We start from the raw sequence: 24,716 nt of genomic DNA on the forward strand, positions 1-24,716 counted from the left end.
GGTATTTCTTTTTGTATGTCCAGAATGATTATTCGGTTGCATCAAAATAATCAAGTCATATATTAATCAGGCATTTTTTACCAATTGAATAGCCTTGAAATTCCAAGCAGGCTCATTCCAATCAGGAAATTCCAACCTACTACACCACTCTAGCTCAGTAAACACAGTACTGCTACTAGCACCACAGGATTTGTATTGAGTTTTCAAAGCCTCAGGACTAAGGCTTTTCTGAACTGCTCTTGACTTGCCCAGAGCTATTTTGTTTTATTGTTCAGCTCTTACAGCAATTTTTTGTAATGCCAAGTTGGTTATGTCTAATTTGTTATCATATCAGCTTATCTTTGCATGGCAAAGATACAGTTTCTGTACAGAATGGAGACTCCAAGGCTCTGAACTCACCAGTGGTCAATTAAGGAAATACAGATCTGGAACTGAGTAAAACCAAACTTAGAGAGGTAAGAAAGAGAATAAAAAACAAATATCTAATACATGTAGAATGCACCATATCTAGTGAACTGAGATGCAATGTTAACTCTCAGGCCAGTGAGGAATGAGCAAGCTATAGGGGTAGCATACATACAGGAAGGACCCAATTCAGATCATAGAGTAAGGAAGAAGAAACATCAACATCATATTCCTCTTGATAAAGGACTCATAATGCTGGTTACTGGCCATATCAACACATGTACCAGACTGAAGCCATCAACCTGAGGATTCAGAAGGGCAGTGGAGAGGTGACTGTAAAGCCAGGAAAAGGCTAGATACCCGGAAGGCTTTGTACAACAATGTTAACTGCATTATTTTTGAGACTTTTTCTGTGTAAAAATATTAATTTCCTTGTTTTCTTTTGCTTTCCTTTTTTCTGTAAAAATTTGATCCAGAGTAATGATAATTCTTTTATTACAATGTTAAGATTTGAATCATACTAATAATACATTCTTGGCTTTATGTATAAGGCGTGTTTCCTTTTTACATATAGTAAGGGTTTAAAGGCAAAAAACATGGAAACGTAGCAAGTCTAAAGCAAAGCAGGAAATGAGGCACCTGGGAAGGAAATTAAAAGGATGAAAACAGAATGAAAAAGATAAGGTAACAGTTCCACAAATTATAATACCTCACAGCCAGCCACTGTCGATCCACCAAAAGATTAACTTTATCAATACGAATGTTGTTAGCATAGTGGAGTCGTTTTGGCAAGTCAGGACTCAGATAAGGCTTGAAGTGCTGAGGGGATTTTTTGCACTGTGCAAGAGGAAAGAGCATTGTCATGAGTTTTGCTCAGTTTCAAAAATAAACCACCATTCAAAATTATCACAGCTACCTCAGTGACAGGAATGTAAGCACAAAGCACATTATTCACGGATAGCTTTTCAGATAACTTGCAGATCTTCTTTTTGGCCCAAGAAGCAATGGAAGGAAAAGTGGCTTTTTTTGGAACTGCTTGAAAATATATTGCTATAATATGTATAGCAAGTTCACAGATAATGTGGTAAAAGTACACTTAAGGCTGAAGGACATTTAGTAGTATTCTTTTGTCTATATGTCCATCCTAATATCATTGGTATCTAGTATGTAAGATTACACTCGACAAGAAAGTTCCTTGGCAGTTTATTTCTGCCATCTTCTGTTACTTTACCGTTCAATTAATAACAAAGAAAAGCAAGTATATATAATGTAGCGTAGCCTAGGGTTTTAGCTGCAAGACTGAACATTTATGCCACATAAATGTCCAGTGCTTAGCTATTAGCTAAAGGTCTTATCTTTCACATCCACATTTAATGTGGTAATATAACTATTGTGTTAGCAGGCACACCATGAATGAGTTTAGCACTGAGAGCCTAATGACAACCATACGACACACTGCAAAGTTTTAATGACATATGGCCATCAGGAGCTATTCCAGCTGGCTGCAAGCATCATGGCAATGTTTCAGATGTGTTGGTCTTGGTTAGGAATCCAGCACTGTGACAAAACAGAACATCTAAAATGCTGAGGAAAGAGCTGCTGGGAAGCTGGGTAAGCTAGGGAAGTGGACTTGTTTCACCACATAGGCAGTACGAACTACAGCATGCTTGGAGTCTGATCTGACACCTTTACCTCTAAGTACTAGAATCGTATACCCTGCACAGAATGACATTAACAGCTGAAATTTGAGAAAACGTGCTTGGATAGCCATCAAAGAAGCATAGTAGAATCCAGGAACATGAAAAATAAGGATTCAGTGGATTTGCTAGCCCAGGAGAGGTAGTCATTCTACAAAGGATAATCTAACTAAAGGGAAAAATAGAGAAAATCAATATATAATATGATCTTATGTCTATTGATTGGCAATTAATATACAAATATTTTGTATTTGTATCCTTCACTGCCCAAAGCCCTCATTCTAAGAACTGAAAGGGAAAAAATACACTAAGTTTTATGAATAAAAAGGAAAGAGGAGGTGTCCTGATACCAGGTTGTTTTTAGTAGACAGAGATGTGACATCTCTGTAACTATTAGCAGTTGCAGTTTCAACTAGGGTAGAAAACGTGCAAATTGTGCTATCCCACTCACAATACTGCTCTTTTCACATGACAGGTTCCATATTATACAATGGGGTAGGGATGTTGCATTGAAAAGACTTCTGCTATTCCCAGCTATTGATATCCTACTCCTCCATCTGCTTTGGATACAGGGGAATAAAGGATGTGTTCCTATTTATTCAGAATATAGAAAAAAATAAACAAGAGCATTAAAAAGGAACGCTCACTGCCCTTTGGACTTCAGTGGCAAGAAAAATCTACATGGAATATTGCACAACAGAGTTCAACACGTTGAAGGAAGACCTCTAGTGGGGATTTATCTGCAATATATCCAGCCGAGACTGCCAGAATTTTTCCAAGCTGAGAACATTTATTCTAAAAGTATTGGAACATCTGTCTAATGCTTGGATTAGGACTAGTCACAGAATAGAAAACAAACTGGCAATGAAGGAAAGAAAGGAAAATCATGGCAATACATAGAGAGCAAGCAGTTTAAATTTATCACCTTTCAGTAAATATAGGCTTGGTGTTCCTTTGTTTTGCACTCTTTCTGCACTCCTTTGTTTGCATCCTTCAGAGCTCAGCTGTCACAGAGCATACCCACAAGGAGCAATAGTCTACATGGGAGACACAGACAAGCTTGGACCTGCTCTGAAGTGCTACATCAAAACAGTCTGGCGGGGATCCAAGCAAAAATATTGGTATGGGGCCCAATGGTAGTGTAGCATACCTAAAAGCACTGCAATTACTTAAGTGGTATGTCATAAAAGATCCTAAAAGGGACATACTGCAAAAGGGCAATCTTGCCTAATACTCTATTTCTAATCAGATCTCCAGTATTTCCATAATCAGGTAAAGACTTAGTGTCTAAGTCATTCTACTTACATACTTAGAGACAAAGTGTCTAAGAACAAATCAAGCACTGAACGAACCTTCTTTCTGGTACCTGCTCTGTTTGCTCCAGGCTTCAGGGATTTCTTTAGTCAGAGGTTGTTTATGGATCCTGTTTAGTAGCCCTTACGGGCCTATCCTCCATTAATTTGTCCAAAATCCCACCATCTATTTATATTTTCAGTCTCTACAACATCCTGTGGCAATGTGCTTTACAATGTCATTTTCTGTTGTGTGGATAAGTTGCTTTAACCTAGTCTGGGTGCAGTACTTGTGGCCCAGAGCTAACAGATGCCTGCTATCTAAAACATCTTTGTGTTGTATACTGTTCTATAATGAAGATATACCCTGCTTTCTCCATGTGAAGCCATCCACTTCTTCTCTTTCAAAACAAAGTACAGAAAACTTTTCTTCTGAACAGGGATCCCCCATGGCAAACCTTTGTGCACCATCTCTGGACAGCTTTCAGAACTACACTGCACTATTTAAACTGGCACTGTAGTCTCCGTTTTTCATGGAACTGTGCTTTTTTATCAGATTCTTAAGAGGAACTATGAAGAAAAATTATGAAAATATTTACTCACTGTGAGGTTTTTAACAATTCCTTCTGAGTCAACTGTTGAAAAAGAAAAGATGAGTTAACATACATTCAAACAGCTGAAGGTTTGAAGCCTCATAAAAGTTTCAATATGCTTTTTGTCTGTAGAATTGAATTTCTTCATTAGCCCATAAAGATTATGGTAGCCATAAACTTCCATGGGTAGGACTGTTACGTTTCCAAGGGCAACTGTCTAAGTGTGGTAGCCTGTGAAAGAACCTAGTACTTTAGGCACATCAAGACAGACTGTAGAAAACTGCCAGGGTGATGAGTGCCTGCACCTAAAACTGACACACCATTAGAACCAGATTTTCTTCCCCCACATAACCTCTGTTTGAAATGTAACCATTTTTACACTGAACTGGACCTGGAACACTTGTCTTGTGCGTCCAGCAGCAGTCACAGAGAAAAGTTCAATCTATCTTAGTATTTTCACCTTCCATAATTTCAAAGACTGATTTTAACCTTTTGACATTAGCTGTCTAAAAAACAAATCTGAGCACTTCACAGAAGGAAAATTCCTTCAGAAAAAGGAAGACTATTAGAGGAAAGGAGTCAACAATTACATTAAGACACATAAAACCCATCATCTTTCTCTCTTCTGCTCATTACTCTGCTCTTGTCTTAGACTTTTACTTAAACAAAGGAAAGCCTGCTTCATGCTGTATAAATACTGTGCCTACAAATATAAATACAATTAGAAGAGATTAAAAAGAAGTACAATGGGATCCCAGCTTTTATTTGAGATCTGAAAGAATTATGCATTTTAGAATACTTTATGAATTCTAGAAACTCACCTCATAGAGCACTTTCATGGTTTTACCTCTTTCCTTCTTTTCCTGCATACAGAAAGTCTGAAGATTTTTTTTTTTTTTTTCCAGTCTGGTAGCACAGTATCTATTCCAAGTCTCAGTCAGCTCACATGGTTTCAATTTTGTGTTCTTTTGTAATACTAGCTAACGGGCCTAACCAAAGCTTAGATCCCAATGTGCTAAAATTCAGACTCCATAACTTTGTATACATGGTTAGAAATAGTCACCGCTTGGAAAAGACTTAGTCTGCCAATGTTGCACAAGAAACCTCTGAAGAGCAATGCAGTTACAAAAGACCTCAAGTTCCAGGTCAAAACAACGGAATGATCTTTACTTGATCTTTCCACATGCCAAGAAAATGCAAATCAGAGTCTGCAACAAGATTTTCTAACCTTCAATTTCACCTAAAGGGGTCATTCTTGAAAACAATCAAACAAAAGCTTAAAAAAACTTCCATGGATGTTTAAGCCAGGTTCAGTGAACAGAAAGCTGTTCACTCTGCTAGTTAATACTGATTATCCATTTTTCCCTATTTATTTATTTAGTTCCTGTTATATTGATTATGCAATCCCAGGATTGATCCACACTTACAAGCATAGTAGTCCTCTGGAACATTTCTTGCTCGAATGCGAGATGCAGGCCCAGCATATATGTAGAAATCAATCTGTTCAAAGTAATTAGTCATATATTCTAACTGTGTGCAGTAGGTCGACTCCATCCCTGAAGGATAATATAGAAACAGCTATTTTTTATATGCAATATATGGCAAGGAAGATAAAATGAATTATAAAATCTATCAGAACTAGTAAGGACACATATTACACAGACGAATAAAACAATGTCTCAGTAAAATTTACATTGAAAAAATAACTATATACATTACCATGATCAGCTAAAACAATGACATTTACACATTTGTGCAGGTTTCTTTGTTTAAGTCCTTCCATTAGCATCCCCAGTGCTTGATCTGCTAGCTGTAGGGCTTTAAGTACCTGTGAGATAAACCAGTTTTGTTAGAATTTTTGTTTCTGATTTCAAGTTCTCACTTAAGTGTAAACATCAAAGTTTGAAAAGCCATAGTTTTTGTCAGTTTTCAGGTTCTTAACATTGCTTGTTCTTTTCTTTTTCCGTCACCATTAATTATGTGCAGAGTTCCATTGTTCTATCACAGAATATGTGATTTACAGACTCACAATTATTTTTTTCCATTACCTTAAAAAAGCGCTTTACAATACATTTATTAAAAGATAAACACATTCAGATCAAATTTGTTCCTCATTCGCAAATTTATATAAAAAATCAGATTTATGACATTAAATACAATTTTTTTTAGGATGAATACTAACATTTTATTAACATTGAGAAGTGTTCAAAAAATATTTACACACACATATTATCTATAAGACCATTGTAGCACCCAAGAAGGCATGGTGCCCTTCCCTCATGCATAGTCATTTTAAACTTCCTACAGAAAACCACTGATCACCACTGAAGTAATGTGGGAGAAATCCAGTACTACCTGCCCTGCAGCCATTCACAGAGGATGCTTCTTTGCTAGTTGATTTACACGAGCAGATTTACAGTTGCTTAAATTCATAGTACAGCACCATTTTTAGTGTGATTTAGAAAAACATAAAAAAATACTTACACCACCACTAACTGGTCCAAATGAATGTCCAGAAGAATCTGGTTCTTCAATATACAAAGTGTAGAAATCAGGCCTCAAGTTAGAAATAAATAAGAATGGAATATTATGAGAATTTGAAGACAGCAATAAAATAACATTCATTAAAAACAAAAAAAAAAACCAAACAAACAAACAAACAAAAAAAAAACAAAACCACACGAAGCTTAAAGACAAATTATAAATAACGTCTTTAAACCTTAATAAAAGTCCACACAGCAAACATAATTGTTCAGCTTCCTCTGAGTTTTGTAATTAATCAGCTTGGACCATTTGAAATTATAATTTCAGAAACAGTATCCACTATCTTTAATTCATATCCAGAAATCATTCAGAAAAACTTCAAGATCTCAAACAGCAAAGCAAGCTGTTCCTTTGAGATATAAGTGTAACTACTGCCTAAAGGATCTCTTCCTGATTAAGCAGTGAGGCTCTAAAGAGCATGTCCTAACCGCAAATATGTTAAGAATTTTTTAACAAGTTACCATATAAAAGATTGCATTTAGTTACATGTCACAAAGTCGAGCACCACAATCAGTAGACATCTACTTTTCATCCTGAATAACTGTCTGCAATTACTTTCAGATATGTAACCTTTCTTGTGCAATATCTTCCTTATAAGATCTTTCATCCATACACTTAGACTAGACACTGCGTGTTTCATGTTTCCTCTAGGCCATGCACCAAGGAAAAAGACACAACAATAAAAGAAAAATTACAGTACATTCCATCCAGATATATGTTCACTTTTTCATCTTTAGTATCTACAATCTTATCATTTAAATGACTAGCTGTACTTGTAGAGCAGGTTTAAGTTCAGCAGATTATCTGAGGAAGATTACGTTTCACAAACACAAATAGAAATTTCAATTGCTAAGCATTAAAATCTTTCTGACCTATAGTTTCACAAATCAGACAGATATTACTGTTACCTCTCAGATTTGGTGTAATCAAGCCATTTCAATATTCCTGCAATTCTCTGTTCATATGTAACTGAACTGAAAGAAAAAAAAAATATGAAAAATCTCAAAAGTATGTTAACAAGGCTTTTCTGATAAGCCCTTCTAATTCCAGGATACAGAGAAAGTGTCCACCCTTTAGTCATGTAGTAAAGTCACAGATACGGATTTCAAGAAGGATGTATCTTAACAAGTTACAAGCAATCAGGTTTATTATTTTTATTTAACGTAACTCACTTTTAATGCTAAATTAGACAGATCCAGATATAGCAAACCCAAACATGTGATGTTGCTGGGATTACCCACACATTTATAATTACATGTATGAAAAAATAGAGTTCAAGTTCAGGACATAAGCTTGAAGTGCAAGTCAGAATAATTTTTATTCTTTACAGCATGTATAAACCTTGGACTTTCATATTTTAAAATCAAGCATGTACCCAGCAAAATCTTTCTGAGGTCCTGTTTTTTCTCCTGTGAAGGAATTCACCCATCAATAGCTTTGTTTTCTCCCAAAGTCATGCGCAAGCTTTATGTTAGTTACCTACAGTACTCAGCTGTTATACTAAATGCATATCACTGCAAAACCTTTGTTATCTACAGAGATTTATAGTTATAGACTTGCTTTAGATTATCTTTGTAAATGTGCAGAATCATGGGATATTTACTGAAATCAACATGAAAATTTAGAAATAATTTATTAATAAAAGTCTTCCATATTAAAAAAATATATATACAATGAAGGTAATCGCTATATTTTCACGTGCGTAGCCTGTGAATTAACTAGACAAAACATACAGATCTTTCAGCAGGAGTCTGCACATTATCACACACAAACAAGACCAGAGGGAATTGATCTAGAGTCCATTTTCTTTCAGTAGCTTCCTTATCCAGCATCCTCTCTTCAATTAGTTTCTGCTTCCTATAACCTCGTGCTGTGACTTCCAAGTTTGTGTTCACTGTCTCATGGTAGAAGTTATCTGAAAGCTTATTCTCAAGTACAACTATTTTAAAGGGCTGTATAGTATGTGTAGATTTTATGTGTGGAAATCTGGTAATCAACGGCAGAGCTCAGCAGTGGCTACTAATCAGTTATAGGGTATTTTTTCCTAGTGGGAGATCAGTGGATTGCAGTTGACTAAAACTTTCAAAACTGTTGAGGAGAGAAGAATATACAGTACCCTTTGACTTTCTCATTGCAAATTCCCTAAATGGTTTTGAAAATTTCAACTAGTATTGGTAATTATGGTTAAATATGGTTTATTTATAATATGTGAGAAGGATGTGAGAAAGCACTTACCTCTCAAACTGTTGTTTAAAAATCTTACATTTAATTTCCTTCAACTGTTATAAGGCAATTTGGATTTTTGGAGTAATTTACAGGAATTTACTACAAGTTCTGTAAACACTTACTCGTCGTATTCACTGTAGAAGGTGGGGTATGTTCCATTAATTGGAACATCAGAACCTGGCCAAAAGAAGGTACCTGCTTTCAAATTTTGGTACATTGCTGTCAGCCAAACCTATAGGTAAAGACACAAAAAAAAATGATTTTATGGCATTTACACCACTGGAAGTCCTCAGATCACCAAAGTAAAAATACATACTTGGATCAGAAATATGGGCTGCAAGCATGCATCTCTCTTTCTTCTTTCACACAACACACAGCTGCTTAATGACTGTATCTGATTTGCAGATTGTTTAACGTATATATTCTGTAGAAAAATTAGTAGTATGGAAGCCAGAATGTTTCCATTTCTTGGGTATTCTCAACGTAGGAAATAAATTATATAAGTATTTCCAAAATTGGCAACAAGTTCTTTTCTCCTATGACAAATGTCAGTGGAAGAATGGTTCAAAGCTGCATCAGGAATGTTCAGAATTTACGTTAGGGAACACTTCTTTACAGTGGTCAGGCACTGAAACAGGCTTCCTAGAGAGGTGGTCAATGTCCTAAGATAGTCATATATATACACACATACACAAATACACATACATGTAAATAAATATATCAATAGTAGCTTGATATTTCCAATAAATACATAATATTAATCATAACTGTAGGTACAACAGGGTGGGGTTTTTATTATGAAATGTGCCACAAATTACTATATGTGTTCATTTTGCTGGAAATTCAGCTCTTTGCTCTTCTCTTCCTTGCTTTCATATGCCTGGACTCTGTATATGTATTCATAAATGAATATAACTTGGAAGCAGATTCTCAGATTTCATTTTGTGGCTAGTTGTGAAAAGACAAATGAAAAAAAATATCCCACAATAAAACCATATCCAAAATTTACTGGAGCTTCCTATGGCAAGAGATCCACTGCAGTACTACCCAAAATATATGTCTTTTTTACTAACTGCCACATTAAGTGAAATTGTTAAGTCTCGGTATTAACATTTTAAGATTTCTTTCACTTTCATAATATAAGCAGATAGCAAACTGTTTTGTAAGCAGCCTATGATATGAAGCCCACAGGACAATTAGCACATACTGCAAATATATCACATAGCTTTGCATTTTATTCTCATTTTGTTTTATAATATGGCACATGAGGCACTCTAGACATAAAGAATACCATGACGAGGAATAAACCTACTGGCTGCCCTTTCCACCATGAAGGGTTGAATTTTTCTGTCGACGAAAGTGAGAAATGCTTGTTCAAGTCTACATCATACATGTTATTGTCAATAATACCATGAGATTCTGGGTACAATCCCTGAAAAATGAAAATAAACAAAAAAAAAATGCTGAATCTTGAAATTGAGTGGAACCCGAAGTATGTTGCAATGCACACTGCTGCAGGGTTGCAACTATTTTTAGACCTGTTTTATCACAGAAGCAGAACATGTTTTCCTAACTCACACAGATCATCATACTCCTCCTGCCAATGAATTCAGAATCCTTTCCAAGTTTCCTTGAGTTTCCCTGTTTTCTCCCCAGCCCCATTTAAACCTGACGTGCTATAGATTAAGCACCATATATGTCATGTGGCTGTATATCAGCTGCCAAACCCAAACATCCACTCTTACCAAATGTCTGTGTCCTCACCCGTGCTCACCCATACCAGATTTGACTGACAAAGATCAGGAGAGACTGGTTCACAGGCCAGAAGCAGATAGCTTACATATATAGACACATAGATCATGCCTGCATGTACTATCTCAGCATCTGTCTCTTTTGCTCCTCTAGCTTCCCCAAGTCCCACAAAAAGATTGGCACCAAAAAGCCTTCCTATGTCACCCAGATAGTGAAAATGAAAAATAGCAAATTCTCACTTACTGTGACAATAGTATAGTGGTTTGGAAAAGTTTTTGTGGGGTAAACAGCTCTCATGTATTTTGAGTGTGTGCCACATGTTTCTGCAACAGATCATGGAGTTAATATAAATTTGTTTACATTTTTTTAATTAAAGAATAACAGTCTTAAAACCAAACAAAAAATAATCACCAGAGTCAGTCACTGTGGGATTAGAAGAGAAATGGGGCTTCAAATTAAGATGCAGACATTTTGGTGTCTTCTTGTGAGCTAGGCTTACCACCCCGTTGCAGTCAATAGATCCTGGACACTCAATTCAGCAGCATTCAGATGCCAAGGGCCCTTTGAGACAGCTTTAATGATCCTGCCTGGAATTCAGATACTGCTTCTACATGCTGTCTGCCAACACAAATGAGTGTCTCAGATACTTCTGAGATCCAAAATGGCATTTTGGTCAGCCCAGGCAAGGTATTCTGGAGAGCTCTCTGGTGACCAAATATATGGGAAGGACTCAGTTGCTTTAGCACTGGAGTCCGGTACCATTTAAGATATCCTCTGATATCCAACATATCTGCATGAAAGTTGGCAGTTTTGATGCAAGAACACTAGGAGATCTGTGTTCTTCTGTCACAGCTGCTAGAGGCCACCTAGAATATGGCACAGCACTCTGAAGAATACTAGAAACAGAGGTTAAGGCAACAATTTGTCCTGTGGCACTCTGTCTGTTGGTTGAGCTGACTTGCTCTCTTCACTCTTGCACTGTGCTGTATAGACTGTACTAACCATAAACGAACTGACTACAGTGAGCATGCAGACATCTCACATGCAGACACCTACCTCCAAGAACACATCTAAATGCAGGTGTCCTGCTCTGGATTGAATCTCAACTTAGGTATCCTATTTTATCTCCAAACATAGTGCATTTTTTCAGCAATTTAAGGCACCTACTATGCCTGAATATCTGTAATATCTAAATCCATCACAGTATCCAAGTTATTTACCCACAAAACAAAGGTGTGAAGACTGGAAGATGCCTTAATGTAATTTTTAAATCTAACTGATGTGGAGAAACAGTTCTGCATTAAGCTCTAGTCATATGATTATTTGGTTCACAGTCGTACACAATCTTTTCTTTGTACAATGTTTCAGGCAAAGAATAGAAATGGATTTTAACTAAACCATCCGAACTGAGCAACGAAAGCCTGAAATTATTCAACAAAACTGTTCCAGTATTGCACAGGAAAAAAAAAAAAAAGTTTAAAGAGCATTTAAAGAAGGCTGAATAATTGATAAGTACATGAGAAAATCACCATAATTTTTCATGGGTTTCTCTTGAACGGTGAAAGAGCTACATTCATAGTGTAAGTATCCTATAACAATTATCTTGATTAGCTCTACGGAAAATCCTAGGTTAATGGAGTTAATAGCAAGGAAATATTTTATGCTACAAATCAGTTACATTTTTTCTTTTGCAAAGAATTTCCGTTTCCTTTCCACTGTAGATTTCTGAGAAGTATAAGCATGAATGTGCACAGGAAATTGTTACAATTGATCACAAATATGAGTAATACTGAATTAGATCTGTTCTTGCTTGAAAGGATTTGTGGAAACATACACATAGCATGATTTTCATGCCTTTTGTCAGTTTGGTATTTTCTTTTCACCTGTTTCAAAAGACTGAGCACTGACTTCTGCATACATGATTTATTCCAAAGTTCCTTCCAAAGTCACAATGACATCAAAGAACAAGACATTTGCACATGTATTCAGGGTTGCACAGTGCTTCAAGTTCAATCTTCTGGATAACCTTATTATCCACAAACCATTCAGTAAAATGTACTACTTTGTAACATCCATGTGAAGTTTTCAAATCATCACAATGGACATAGAATATGATATATTCAGAACAGATGCAAACACTGTCAATTTAGAACTACTGCTGCTGAGAAGAAATTAATAAATAATCAGACATTTTGTCCAGATACAAAATATCTTGAGGCCTGACATCTAAAATACTCAGGAAATTTTAAGGGTGCAATAATGAGTTTCACTTTTTAGAGCCCTTTATAGCACAAGCCTTCTGTTTAGTCTTTCTCCCAATATTAACAAATACTGGGAAGCAGTTACTTGAACCTTGCTGCACATATCAATATATTAAGTTATACCAATACATAAATTACTTTGTGTTTAAGTCTAACATAATAATATTCACTGGCATACTTTTAAATATGCAGGCTCTCTTTAACATCTTAAAATACCTGACTTGAAAATGTGCATCTTTGAGGAAAATTTCCCAATAACCCAATGGATTTTCTCTTTGTATTATATGCTAATGATGATTTTATCAGCTAGAATTTTTCAATGAAGAACAGAGAATGCAGGAAATCCTTCTTTGGAACTTTTTTTCCCAGTCTTAAACTGGATCTGAAAGTATATTTCAAACCATTTATTTAATTAAAAACTGCTGATCAGCATTAAAAGCCTTGTACAAAAAAACCCACATGTGCTGTGCACTCAAATGTAAGAATTACTGTAGAACATATAATAATGAAAATATTCAACGGATGAGGGGGACCTGATTTGTGATTTTCTTATTGATAAGCAACACATATGCATGACAGCAGTAAAATGGACTGGAGAGGTTCCATGCAGATTTCTGAAGAAAACAGTCAAAGCACTCTTGGTAACTTACTGAGTTTTTCAATATTTGGCAGCAAAGAACTCCATGTTTGCAAGTATTCTGCTCTAAACCCATCCATTGAAAAAAGGATAAGGGGTGGCAGATCAAACCTACAAGAAAATATGAGTTTGTCATTGTAAAGGAGTTTGGAGTGTTTGTGACTTGTTGAGATCTTTAACAATATAGATTCTATTTTTAAAAGCAGGATTTTGAATTTCCATGTACTGCTCAAAATTAACATTACAGGGAGCGATAAACAGAGTTCAATTTTGAAAGCAAATATATAATCCTCCTGAAAAACAAACAAAATGAAAGCAAAGCAAAACAAAGAAACAAAAAACACCTGGTGGAATAAAACCAAGCTACTCAATACATATAGAAAATAGAAAAAGAAATTAGGTTTTGTTAATCTTTTACTTACAAATATTTAATTACAAATACGAATAAATACAAATGCAGCAGACTAGCCTCCCAGTACAAATCTAGAGTATAGAACAGCTAAAGTACCCCTGTACATTGTAATGGGCTGAATTTTGTCTCTTGTCCCTTAATGCATCTTAAAAAATCTTCTAGGACAGCTGCACAAAGACTGTAAAAATACTGCAGCCACCCAGCAAGCAGTTAGGGTCAATTAGCCTCAGTGCTGAGAAACATAATCTCTTTGCAATGCCAAGTTTGAGCTAACACCTTACTCTACCACATTCCCTTTATGAAGACATCACTAAGCAGTCCATGTTCTTCATGGATTATACCTTTCAAGTTTCCCAGCTCTCATGGAGCTGGAGAATATTTCTTTGCCTCAAGGCCCCCGACAAACTGAACTCAAAGCTACAGAAGGAATGCAGCACCTGCTAATACACTTAGGGTAAGACTTTTTGTAAAGAAACAAGGATAAAAGCCTCAGATCTGACTTCATACAGTAGATATGATAAAACAGGCATAAAAGCAGCTGATCTCTAGAACAGTTTTAAAATTCTTATTATAAAAATTCTAACTAGGAAGTGCTAGCTGTGAAAATAAACTTCAAAGTTATTAAACATGTTTTCTCTTAACCAATCTAAAAGGACTGCTATTAGTAAAAATGCGTTAGTAGTTACGAAGTGCTGGTTATGTAGCACCTTTTTTCATAACACCAAGTGACACCAAGTCATCTAGTGCTGCAGATTCAGCCTTTTTGTTAACTATCACTATATATTCCACAGTCTCCTTAGAAACATATAAAGAAACATAAAAACCCAAACTATTTTTAATTTATAGGGATGGTTCTCTAAATAAGCCTGGAAATAATGGGGGAGAAAATGATTGATAAAATGAAGTTACTGGTAACTGACTCCAAACCATTTTTTGAATAATACTTTTAGTGATGGCTATTTAAAAAAAAACTTACATATTTATACCATGATTATAGTAATCACTATTACAGTTTGCTTCTTATTCAATGGTCTTTCCAAAACACAGAACTACAGTGGCACCAATACTTTATATAAAAACAGTTTGTATCAAACAGTTCCTGATTTAAATCTGAAATTAAATGGAGTAAAAAAAATTGAAGCAAAAAAACAAAACAAAACAAAACCCCTGTTACCTAGATAAAGAACTGCAGTCACAGATTCTAACAGTTATTACAGCTTGCATAAGGTGATTTATCTGAATTATCACAGATACAATATAGTAACATAAAATGGACTATGAACAATTTGCTATACGTGAACTCTAGATAACTTTAACAAGTTTACCAGGTCTTTGCAGACTGACTTTCAATCTGGATTTGAACTCCTGCACTCTGCTCTGAACAGTAAATGATAAATGCATGTGCAACAAAATGATAAAGTTTTTAGTAAGAAAAATCATTGCTTGCCACAAACTGCTTCTACTGAATATTCCTTAAAGCAGGAACCTTATTCTCAGTAAATATGAAAATCTCACAAAGACCTGCTTCAGGCCATTGGAGTAATTCTCACCATCACAATGATTTTATCTGCTAAGAAGACAAAATTATTTTATCCTACCCAGCTGGACACTGAGGAGTTTCAAGTGGTACACATGGTTCTTCTACCCAAGGGATTTCACCTAAAAGAACAAAAGAAAATACAGAGTTTGTATTAAACCCAACATGCAAACAACAAAGAAGTTTCCAAGTTGATCTTTTTAGAGCTCTTCCTGGTATTTTTTTCTGCTCCAGTATGGATTTATAGAAACTCAGGGCTAAAAATGCCTTTTGAAATCATTAACTGCAACCTATAATAGGTTTGCCGTCAAACCCTGAAAGGGCTAATGCTTACAATTGTAAGAACACGGCATATACTACACAGACAAGCAAATAAATAAAATGAAGAAGAAATCACTATGACAGTTTAGCCTAATTTGCATTTAATTGACAAATATAATTTTGCAAAAGTGCCTGAAATATCTGCCACCTCACAATATTAAGGAATTCTGATAACAAATACTCTGTTTCAAGCCACCAGTATACTCCTCAGGCATCGTTCCTATAATATGATTTTACCAGTGCTATTCCTTGTGTTTAGCTGGAGCCTGTATGAAACAATCAGGCATGAACAAAGGTGTTCAGAATAAGTAAAAAATAAGAAACCCAATCTGAAAAATATTTGCTAATAAAAAGGATGGGAGACTTTAGAGACTACAAAGTACTACAATGTGTACTTTGGATTGTATGAAATTTAAAACAGAAAACATGCCTCCATCTATTTTTAATAGAAAAGAAACAATCCTGAACCATCTCATTTTGTACACTACGGCAATATTCAAAACATTTTGTCTTTTCTATGATGGACACACATTCACATTGTTCTTCAGAAACTTTTTCCCAGTCAAAAATATCAAAAGCTTCATTTCAAAATATTTTCATTTTCCAGAATGTCACTGTAAGACTCTAGTCTTGAGAAACAAATGCATCCACCTTTATATTTGCCATGTTTGCATATATATTTATTTCACAGGACTATTTATACGTAAATCTTTTTGACTTTTTATTTACCTTTGCAAATGCTGTTGTAGTTTACACAGCAGTCTTTTTCCTGCAAGCAGTCATCAGAACAGGAACAGTAACTTCCAGGTATCCGTGTCTCACCACAACGGAAATTAGTGCATCTCCAAGATTGGGCTCAAAATTGGAAGAAAAAGATTATGATTCAGTTCACAGAACTTTATGTAAACTCCTGTATGTGGAAATCCCACAAACAGGCAAAGAAAACAAAAAAGTTTTTGTTAAACTATAATTTACATGTCCTGCTTGAGTTGCTTTAGAATTTTTTTTTGAAAGGAAAACTCAAGATTTCATTTAACACATAAAGCTTATTTCTGCAGCCATTGAATGGTAACACCGAGTCACAGAATAATTTATTTTACAAAGGTTCCCAAAGTCACTTTCTTCAGCGCCTTCCACCCTTCCAGGAATACAAAAAAAAATAAATAAATAATTAAACCCATATTTCTCCTACACAAAACAAAGAGGAGGAAATGGGTCCTTTTCCAGCTCTTGCGTGCAAGTCCCAGCAGACAGCAAGAACAGAGATGGTTTTGGCTGAAGCAGGCAGAAGAAGCGATAAGGATGACAAAACATCCAAGCAGCTGCCAGGAAAGCAGAAAGGGTAAGTGGAGTCTGGCCTCAGTGGAGAGGTAGGCCAGTCCCTTGGAAGATGAGTGCACTCCTCCGACACCGAGCCTTCACCAAACACTGTATGAGGCTGGAGACTGCACCTCACCGGGGAACATGCATGCATTTTCAAAAGTGCAAGAGGTGCCTTGGTCAAACATAAACTGCAATTTCTGCTTACAGTCATCCATAGCTTTAACTGGGAGAGGAAATACGCACTGCAAATGCTTTGGTTATCCACGGGGGACAAAAATACAGAAATCTGATTTGAAAAAGACACAGGAAGATTTTGTGTCCTGCCAGGCCACCAAGTTATGGCCCTCTAGAGCCATTAGATTTCAGAAGCAGCTTGACACTGACATGTCCTTCCCTCCCTGACAGAATGTGGCATAACTTCTGTACATCCATGTAAATACAAGAATTTATTCCTTTCCTATGACTATCACATGAAAAAAAACAAGTCCAAAATAATGGCAACCAGTGAGCACTGCCTGTTGGGGAACATACTTGGCTCCACGCAGGTGTCCTCATAGTCCCAGCAGCAGTCCTGCCGCTCCCTGCAGCCACTGTCGCAGTGGCAGCCCGGCATCCCTTTCCTGTGTGGCTCATTGCACTTGTGTCTGCAGCTGACTGTAAGGAGAAGGCAGAGTCTGAGTGCTTGGGTAACCCTGTCCAAGACAAGTCAGTTGAATGGATCACAGGCATGGATTGTGGGGAAAAACGTACCGAGTAATTTCCCAAATCTGTTTCCCGAGTTACTACAACATCCCTTGAAAATCTGCAAGTTTGGTTGTTTTAATCGAAAGAAAGAAAAGGGTCCAAATGAAGGGCCTCGACTTGGATACAGAGACAAATTTTCTCACCACAGTTCTGACACCTTTGTGCAGGGTGAAGGGAAATCTCTGGCTCTCCCAAGGACACCCAAGGACACCTGAGGACAAGTCCAAATCTCCAGACAAGACCTGCAGTTCCACACTAGCCTCCACAATGACAAGCCTTGTGTCTGTATTCTTTGTACTGCAGAAATAGTCTGAAGCACCCTGAACACCTGTATTTCCAGCTTTCTTGTCCACTCAGTGTTAGACAGTTACAGGTACAACTATTCAGATTTGCTGGTGCAATTCGGTTATAGTTGCCAAAATGTTCATGCCTTTGCAGGTGCACTGCCTACAGAATTTGGGCTTTAATATCCATTGTGTAGAAAACACATAGAGGTAAAATTATTTTTTTCAAGCTAGCCACCTTGTTTCACATGTGGAAAGTTCTCATGTTGTATCTTGAAGTTTAAGAGCTTGTATCAACACCTATAGTTCAATGCAAGAAAGCTTTACAAATAATTAGAATAACAATATATATAATGAGCATAAATGTATCTGTCAAAAGTAGAGATGGGAAGAAGAAATTAAGGGTTAAGTGTTTTATGAGTGGAGTCTGTTCTGCCAAGGAAGACCTAAATTTTCTCACAAATGTACATATTCAGTCTGTCTTTGCTTTTTTTGGCTGAAGTTTAGCGTATTTCATTTTTCCTCTATCCACTGGCTTTTAAACAACTTAAAAGTTGTTTAGATGGTCTATCCAGTTTAAAATTGTACAGAATGGTGAGTCTAAGTCAGAAAATATAAAAATATAACCCTTTTCCTCTGTGTGAAATGTAACTGTTCATACTCCAAATAATTGGCAACTCTTGCTTCTAATTTCTTTACAACATTTACATAACTGTGCAAGGTCAGGAATTTAGTATTTCATTAACTTTTATTTAGAATAGTCAGTAAAATTAGAGGAGCTATAAGGAAATATACTTTGATATATAAACAGAATAAATTGTACTATCATCACCAAATGCAAACTCTGCGCTAATCTTTAAACATACAGACTGCCAGGTCCTCCTGACTTCATCCACAAGACTCAGCACATATATGGACTGTGAACCCTTTTGCTCCTCTTTCCCACTGCCTTCATAGCAAATGCAACTGCAAAAAGGTGTGTGCCACTCAGGGCTGAGGCTTCACCTCCCACTCTGCAGCATAATATTGTGTGTATCTAATTCATATTTTCCAAATAGTTCTAGTTATGAAAGTAGGAAATAAAGTTAGTCAGTCCCTATTTAAGGTCGCTCTGTAACACCTGCAGTTAGTTGCAAAAACATTAACATGCTAATTTGGTGCCATCTTTCACTTACAACTATGATCAAGTTCTTCATGTAAATGCCAGTGAAGCTCAGGCTGTTGGTATCTACATATTTCACACAGAAAGTTGTAATACAACATATGCACTATCAAAAGCAATTGCAGTTCCATCTCATCCTATTTGCTAGGCCCATAATATTGAAGGATCTCAGAAGGAGCTAAGACGTGATGAATAAGTAAGTAAAGAAGTGCAATATGTGTTAATTAGGAATGAAAAGAGGCTATGCTTCCTTGAAATCCTCCAGTATGAGATGACTGTTCTTTTGGTTCTAAAGGAAGTGTTTTATTTACCATGAGGTTTGTTTGTTCTCATAGGGCTTTGACCCTGCCTCAAAACGTTAGCTTGTTTTTCTAATTAAGAAATTACATTCCACCTAATCAAACTATTATCCCCTTTTTACCATAGTTTTATAGAAATTAAGTTGGCAGAGAAAATTCATAAACAGTTATAACATTAGCCACCTGAACTATGCCAATCGCAAATTTTACCAGATCTAACTTCAGCAGTAACTATGCTGAAAGTATTATAAACATACCTTGCTCCTGAGCTCCACGGTTCAGTCCTAGTCCCAGACCTAATCCCAGGGATACAACCAGCAAAGCACACAGCAGAACCTGTCACATAGACACAAGAAAATTAAAGTTCACAATTGTGATAAAATGTTATGTTTATTAGAAATAACTTTGTGATTACTATTTTTGTGAACCTATGATTTCTTATTAACTACCAATTTCTCTGAACTTGTTCATCAAAAAATTGGAGACATTCTGAGCCTGAAGACAGGACCAACACAAGAATGATAATCTTGTGAACTGCTTACAAGCCAACGCCTTAATACCGCACTTTTAACCTACTGTCAGTCCCATGTTGCAATCCAGAAAATCTTTGCTGGGAAAAAGGTAGTAGGAAGTAATCATCATATTTACCCGGTTTGCAAATTATTTATCTGTGTAAAAAAGAAGGTAATTCCTTTATTTACCTTCTATATTTTCTTAAAGCGTTCTCCAGGATTTCTTAAGAAACTCAGCTGGATTGGGGCTGCAAGTGTCAAATCTCCAACCACTAGCCAGTTTCTCATAATAAATTAGCAAGCTCAGAGATGGGAAAGAGGCACATAGAAAGAGACAAACAGCTCAAAGAAACCCCATAACAGAAAGCAGCACAAGGTCTGGGAGATAGGGAAAGAGCTGAGGAGACCTCTATCAGCTTAACAGGCACTCAATATGAATGGCGACACATGTTGGCTGAAAGGCGGAGTGAAAAGTGACTACCCTCTCAAGAATATTTCGTAGGGCATGCACATTCATATGTTCATATTCACTAAGGCAATGATGGAAAAGAAAATGCATATCACAGAAGGGCACCATAAACCATTCCAGTTTACTCCTTATTTTTGTGTCAGAGCCTTCTTTCATCTCCTGACAAATCCAGGGACCAGCAGGCACTAGCAAATAAGATTCAAAATAAGGCAGAAATAAGAGAGGCTTACTCTCATGCGCAGTATTACTGTAATGGAGTCTCTTAACTGAGACTATAGCACTTATAAGGAGCTGAGAAAAAAATGTATGGTAGGATATAACCAAGTGCAAATACACTACCCTGTTACTTTTTGCACATCCCTGCTCACAAAACCACCATATGCTCTTTGTCAATGCCCATCCTGCCTTGCAGGTACTAGGCATAAGTGTGGCAGCAAAGAGTGCTCTTGGGTGTGGGCATACCATTTGGCCATGGAGCAGCTCCACACCAGGACAGTCTAAGCACACATTTCTCCTTCCCATAGCTCAGAAAACTCCAGGCACACAAGTGAGAAAGTCAGGAATGTGGCACACTATCAACTAGCTCTATAACAGGGACAACTAGGAGACTTAACTGTGAGCCTGGCATGACACATACCTCTTCCTCTGGACTGACGCAAAGGGGCTTCTTACAGACCCCACAATTTCTCCTCCTGCTGCTATGTTCCTTGCAACTGTGCTCAAGAATTTCCTGTTTCTCCCTTGCTGCCCACCCTCTTCAGCCTTGTGTCACTGATTTTTTCCAAGCAACACCAAACACCAGCAACGCAAAAGCTACTTCTTTCATGCTTTCTCTCTCCCACAGTTACTTTCTTTCAGCTGCTCACTCCCTGTTTTTTGTACAAGAGAAATACCCTCAAACCAGGAACAGAAATGGAATTGGTGAGAGAACTGGGTCAGAGAGACAGGTGAGATAAGCATGTTTGGACAGATTGCCCAAAGTGGCACAAATGCTGAAGTCCCTCAAAAAGAGACCCCAGGTGTGAAGGTAGCAGTTTAATCCTACATCCAGTCAGCAAAGATGGAGAATCAGGCCACATTTTGGCACATCATTGTACAGATGACACAAGAGGTCACATTTGACAACCAGTGTTCCTGGGCAGGGAAGATAACACTACCAAGGTAACCTAACAGGTCTTTTTTCACTGAGTACAGATAAGCCCAGTTACCAGGAAATGCATTCTTCACCTTGAAGTTCACTATGTTTTCACCTGGCAATTTCATTAAAACTCACATATGTAACTGAAATTAATAGATTGTACTAAGTAGAAAGTACAATTCTTACAACAGCAAACATTCCACCACTGCAAACAATGACAGAGATGAAGTAAAAACCCAAAACCCAAGGTGTACAGATGAGATACTGCATTTCTTATAGTATTTACAGAAAAACCCTTGATTTTGGGACATTCATCCTTAAAATGAAATAACATTGGTAGCACCTATTAAAATCCTCAGACTTTCCACAGCTAAATTTTATGTCTAAATTTGGGGACTGGAGCACCTTCTGTATGAAAATAGGCTGAGAATGTTGGGACTGTTCAGCCTGGAGAAGAGAAGGCTGTGTGGAGACCACATAGCAGCCTTCCAGTACCTGAAGGGGGCCTATAGGGATGCTGGGGAGGGACTCTTCATAAGGGACTGTAGTGATGGGACAAGGGGTAACGGGTTCAAACTTAAACAGGGGAAGTTTAGATTGGATATAAGGAAGAAATTCTTTCCTATTAGGGTGGCGAGGCACTGGAATGGGTTGCCCAGGGAGGTTGTGAGTGCTCCATCACTGGCAGTGTTCAAGGCCAGGTTTGAAGCCTTGTGTGGGATGGTTTAGTGTGAGGTGTCCCTGCCCATGGCAGGGGGGTTGGAACTAGATGATCTTGAGGTCCTTTCCAACCCTACCTATTCTATGGTTCTATAATACTATGACTATGTCTACTCATTCATAAAAAAGTTGTTCCTAATGCATACGCTCTGCTACCTGGAGGACTTATTAGACAGTGTGACTGCTATTTGTAAGTAGCCAAGGAAGTACTTCATGGATATAGTTTATTTAAAATAAAGAAGTAAATAAATGGTGTGGAATGATATTAACAGTTTACACTTCCAATATTTAGATTTTTGGTTTGTTGCTTTGCCTTTTTTTTCCATACAGGTAGGCATTCGAAACTAATGTATTTGAAAGAATTAATAAGTTTTAGGATACTTATATTTCTCATTTTACTCTTCCAAGTACCTCTTGAAAGTATAAATTACTTTCCTTTATAGTTAGGCATGTTTTCCCACATTGTTCCTCATTATTCATTTATTTTTAGTGAAGAATTAAGGAAGGAATTTTTGCCATTTTATCTTCTTTTTTTCTCAATTTCCAGTATTTCCCTCATACGTTATGCAATCCTTGCTCAATGCAGCATTAAATAGGAAGTTGTACAATGTCCAGTTGTACAGATGACACCGAGCTAAAGAATATTGTAACTTGTCTCTCTTTCATAGTGCTGTTTCCAAAATTAAGTTTTGAATTTTAATAAAATCAGTAGTTATCATTTTCTCTAAATTCCAATTTACAGATGCAAGAGCTTGTGCAAACGTATACACATACATATATACACTAATGATTGTATCTTTTGTGGTTACCAACAGAAGCTTAAAACAGTATTGGCTACAACAAAAGATTTTAAAAGCATAACGAAACCGCTACACTTTATCATATACAAGACAGCCAAAACGGTTCATCGGTTTTTCCCATGCCCTGCTTCCTGACTGTTTTTCACCAACACTTTGCCTACATGTTCTGGTTTGTTAATGACAAATCCAAAGATAAAAAAGTAAGCAAAAAGGAACTGTGGCTGCTTTGGCCACAAGCGCATAGTTTTAAACAAACGTATACAATAAAGTATTGAAGCAATGTGTTTGCTGTGAAAAAGAACTGTCAGATTAGGGCAGTAAAACAAAAAGTGCAGTTAACTGTCAGAAAGCAAAGCAAACAAACAATTTGTTTGATAAGTACCAGAAGAACTTCAGAAATCTGCCGGTGAAGTCAGTGCATTCATGCAGTAAAACTTTAAGCACCAATTATCAAGCTACCCTGAATGATCAATACAATGAAACTTCTAAAAATCCTGCAACTTGAGAATTGTTAAACTAGCAGCCCTGAAGAACAGCACGTACTTACAGCGCAGATGACTTTGTATTTCAGGAGGGTTTGTTTCTTCACATAGTTTGTTGGGTTTAAATACACCTCATCCAAATGTCTGCTTTGATGCTTGATAATATGATCCTGAAGCTCCATTTTGCTGATATCTGCCTCTGGGCTCCGTTCCTCAGCCTCCCCAGCTGGGTTAGCTGCGACTAAAAGGCTCCTACTCCTGCTTCGAGTGTGTATGCACTTTGTTCATAGTTTTTTTATGAGATCCTAGCATTTGCATCAGTAATAGGGTTGCATGAAGCCAAAGCAGGAAAACCATTCTGAAAGGTCAATGGCTGAAAAGCATTATCTGTGTACGGAGAACCTGTCTGTCACATAACAAGATAAGAATGGCACTAAGTAAACTCTTAACTGGAGATTAGGAGAAATATGTTGCTAAGCAATAAAATGCAAAAATGACACAAATTCAAGTACTCAACTATTTAGTTAAAAGCTTGTCATCTAGAATATTTGTTATCTTCAAAGAGAGTGTTAAATATATCAGACAAAACCAATATGAAAGTAAACAGTTTCTTAACTCCTGCTCTGTCAAGCCTATTTTCAGGTGCTTTGCCTTATTTAGCACCAGAGGATTCCTCCCATTTAGTTTCAATACATCTTTGCCACATACTTCTTTCAGCTTGCTGTATGGTTGGGGTTTTTTTTTCAGTAGTAATAGATGTACACCTTAAAAACTAAGTGCATATAGCCAAATCAATTTTAATAAAAAATAAAAAGGTTTTGTTTAAGAACAATTTGAAATTATTTGGGTTTCAATTTGGTGGTTGTGTCTTTTTTGCATTACTGGTTGGTTGTTACAAAAATGCACCTTCATAGCCTACTAGGCTATGCAGGTGTAACTATTCAAATGTGGATCGGATTTGAAACTTAAGCACTGCATGAGCTGTAACTGATAATAAAGTAAATTTATAATATCTGTAATTAAGAAAAAAAAAAAACAAAAAACAAACCCATAGCACTATATGACTTGGTATGAAGAAAACTCCATCACAGACCAAAACAGTTCAG

General features: G+C 36.7%; 1 protein-coding gene across 1 annotated transcript in view; it reads right to left on the minus strand.

The window, feature by feature from the left end:
• ENPP3 (ectonucleotide pyrophosphatase/phosphodiesterase 3) overlaps nt 1–23,845 on the minus strand; it is a 37,934-nt gene extending 14,089 nt beyond the window's left edge. Inside the window, exons 1-15 of the mRNA XM_065680859.1 lie at nt 23,676–23,845; nt 19,747–19,825; nt 17,532–17,654; nt 16,407–16,532; nt 15,418–15,478; nt 13,421–13,518; nt 10,753–10,832; nt 10,070–10,189; nt 8,880–8,989; nt 7,440–7,505; nt 6,472–6,544; nt 5,707–5,815; nt 5,415–5,543; nt 3,998–4,029; nt 1,115–1,242 (exon numbers count right to left, since the gene is read on the minus strand). Coding sequence (XP_065536931.1) covers nt 1,115–1,242; nt 3,998–4,029; nt 5,415–5,543; nt 5,707–5,815; nt 6,472–6,544; nt 7,440–7,505; nt 8,880–8,989; nt 10,070–10,189; nt 10,753–10,832; nt 13,421–13,518; nt 15,418–15,478; nt 16,407–16,532; nt 17,532–17,654; nt 19,747–19,825; nt 23,676–23,792 — 1,451 coding nt within the window. The 5' untranslated portion in view covers nt 23,793–23,845. The remainder of the gene's footprint in view (nt 1–1,114; nt 1,243–3,997; nt 4,030–5,414; nt 5,544–5,706; nt 5,816–6,471; nt 6,545–7,439; nt 7,506–8,879; nt 8,990–10,069; nt 10,190–10,752; nt 10,833–13,420; nt 13,519–15,417; nt 15,479–16,406; nt 16,533–17,531; nt 17,655–19,746; nt 19,826–23,675) is intronic.
• Between the last annotated feature and the right edge of the window lie 871 nt (nt 23,846–24,716).

The sequence above is a fragment of the Lathamus discolor genome, chromosome 5 (genome assembly GCF_037157495.1).
Source record: "Lathamus discolor isolate bLatDis1 chromosome 5, bLatDis1.hap1, whole genome shotgun sequence".
Classification (NCBI taxonomy): Eukaryota; Metazoa; Chordata; class Aves; order Psittaciformes; family Psittacidae; genus Lathamus; species Lathamus discolor.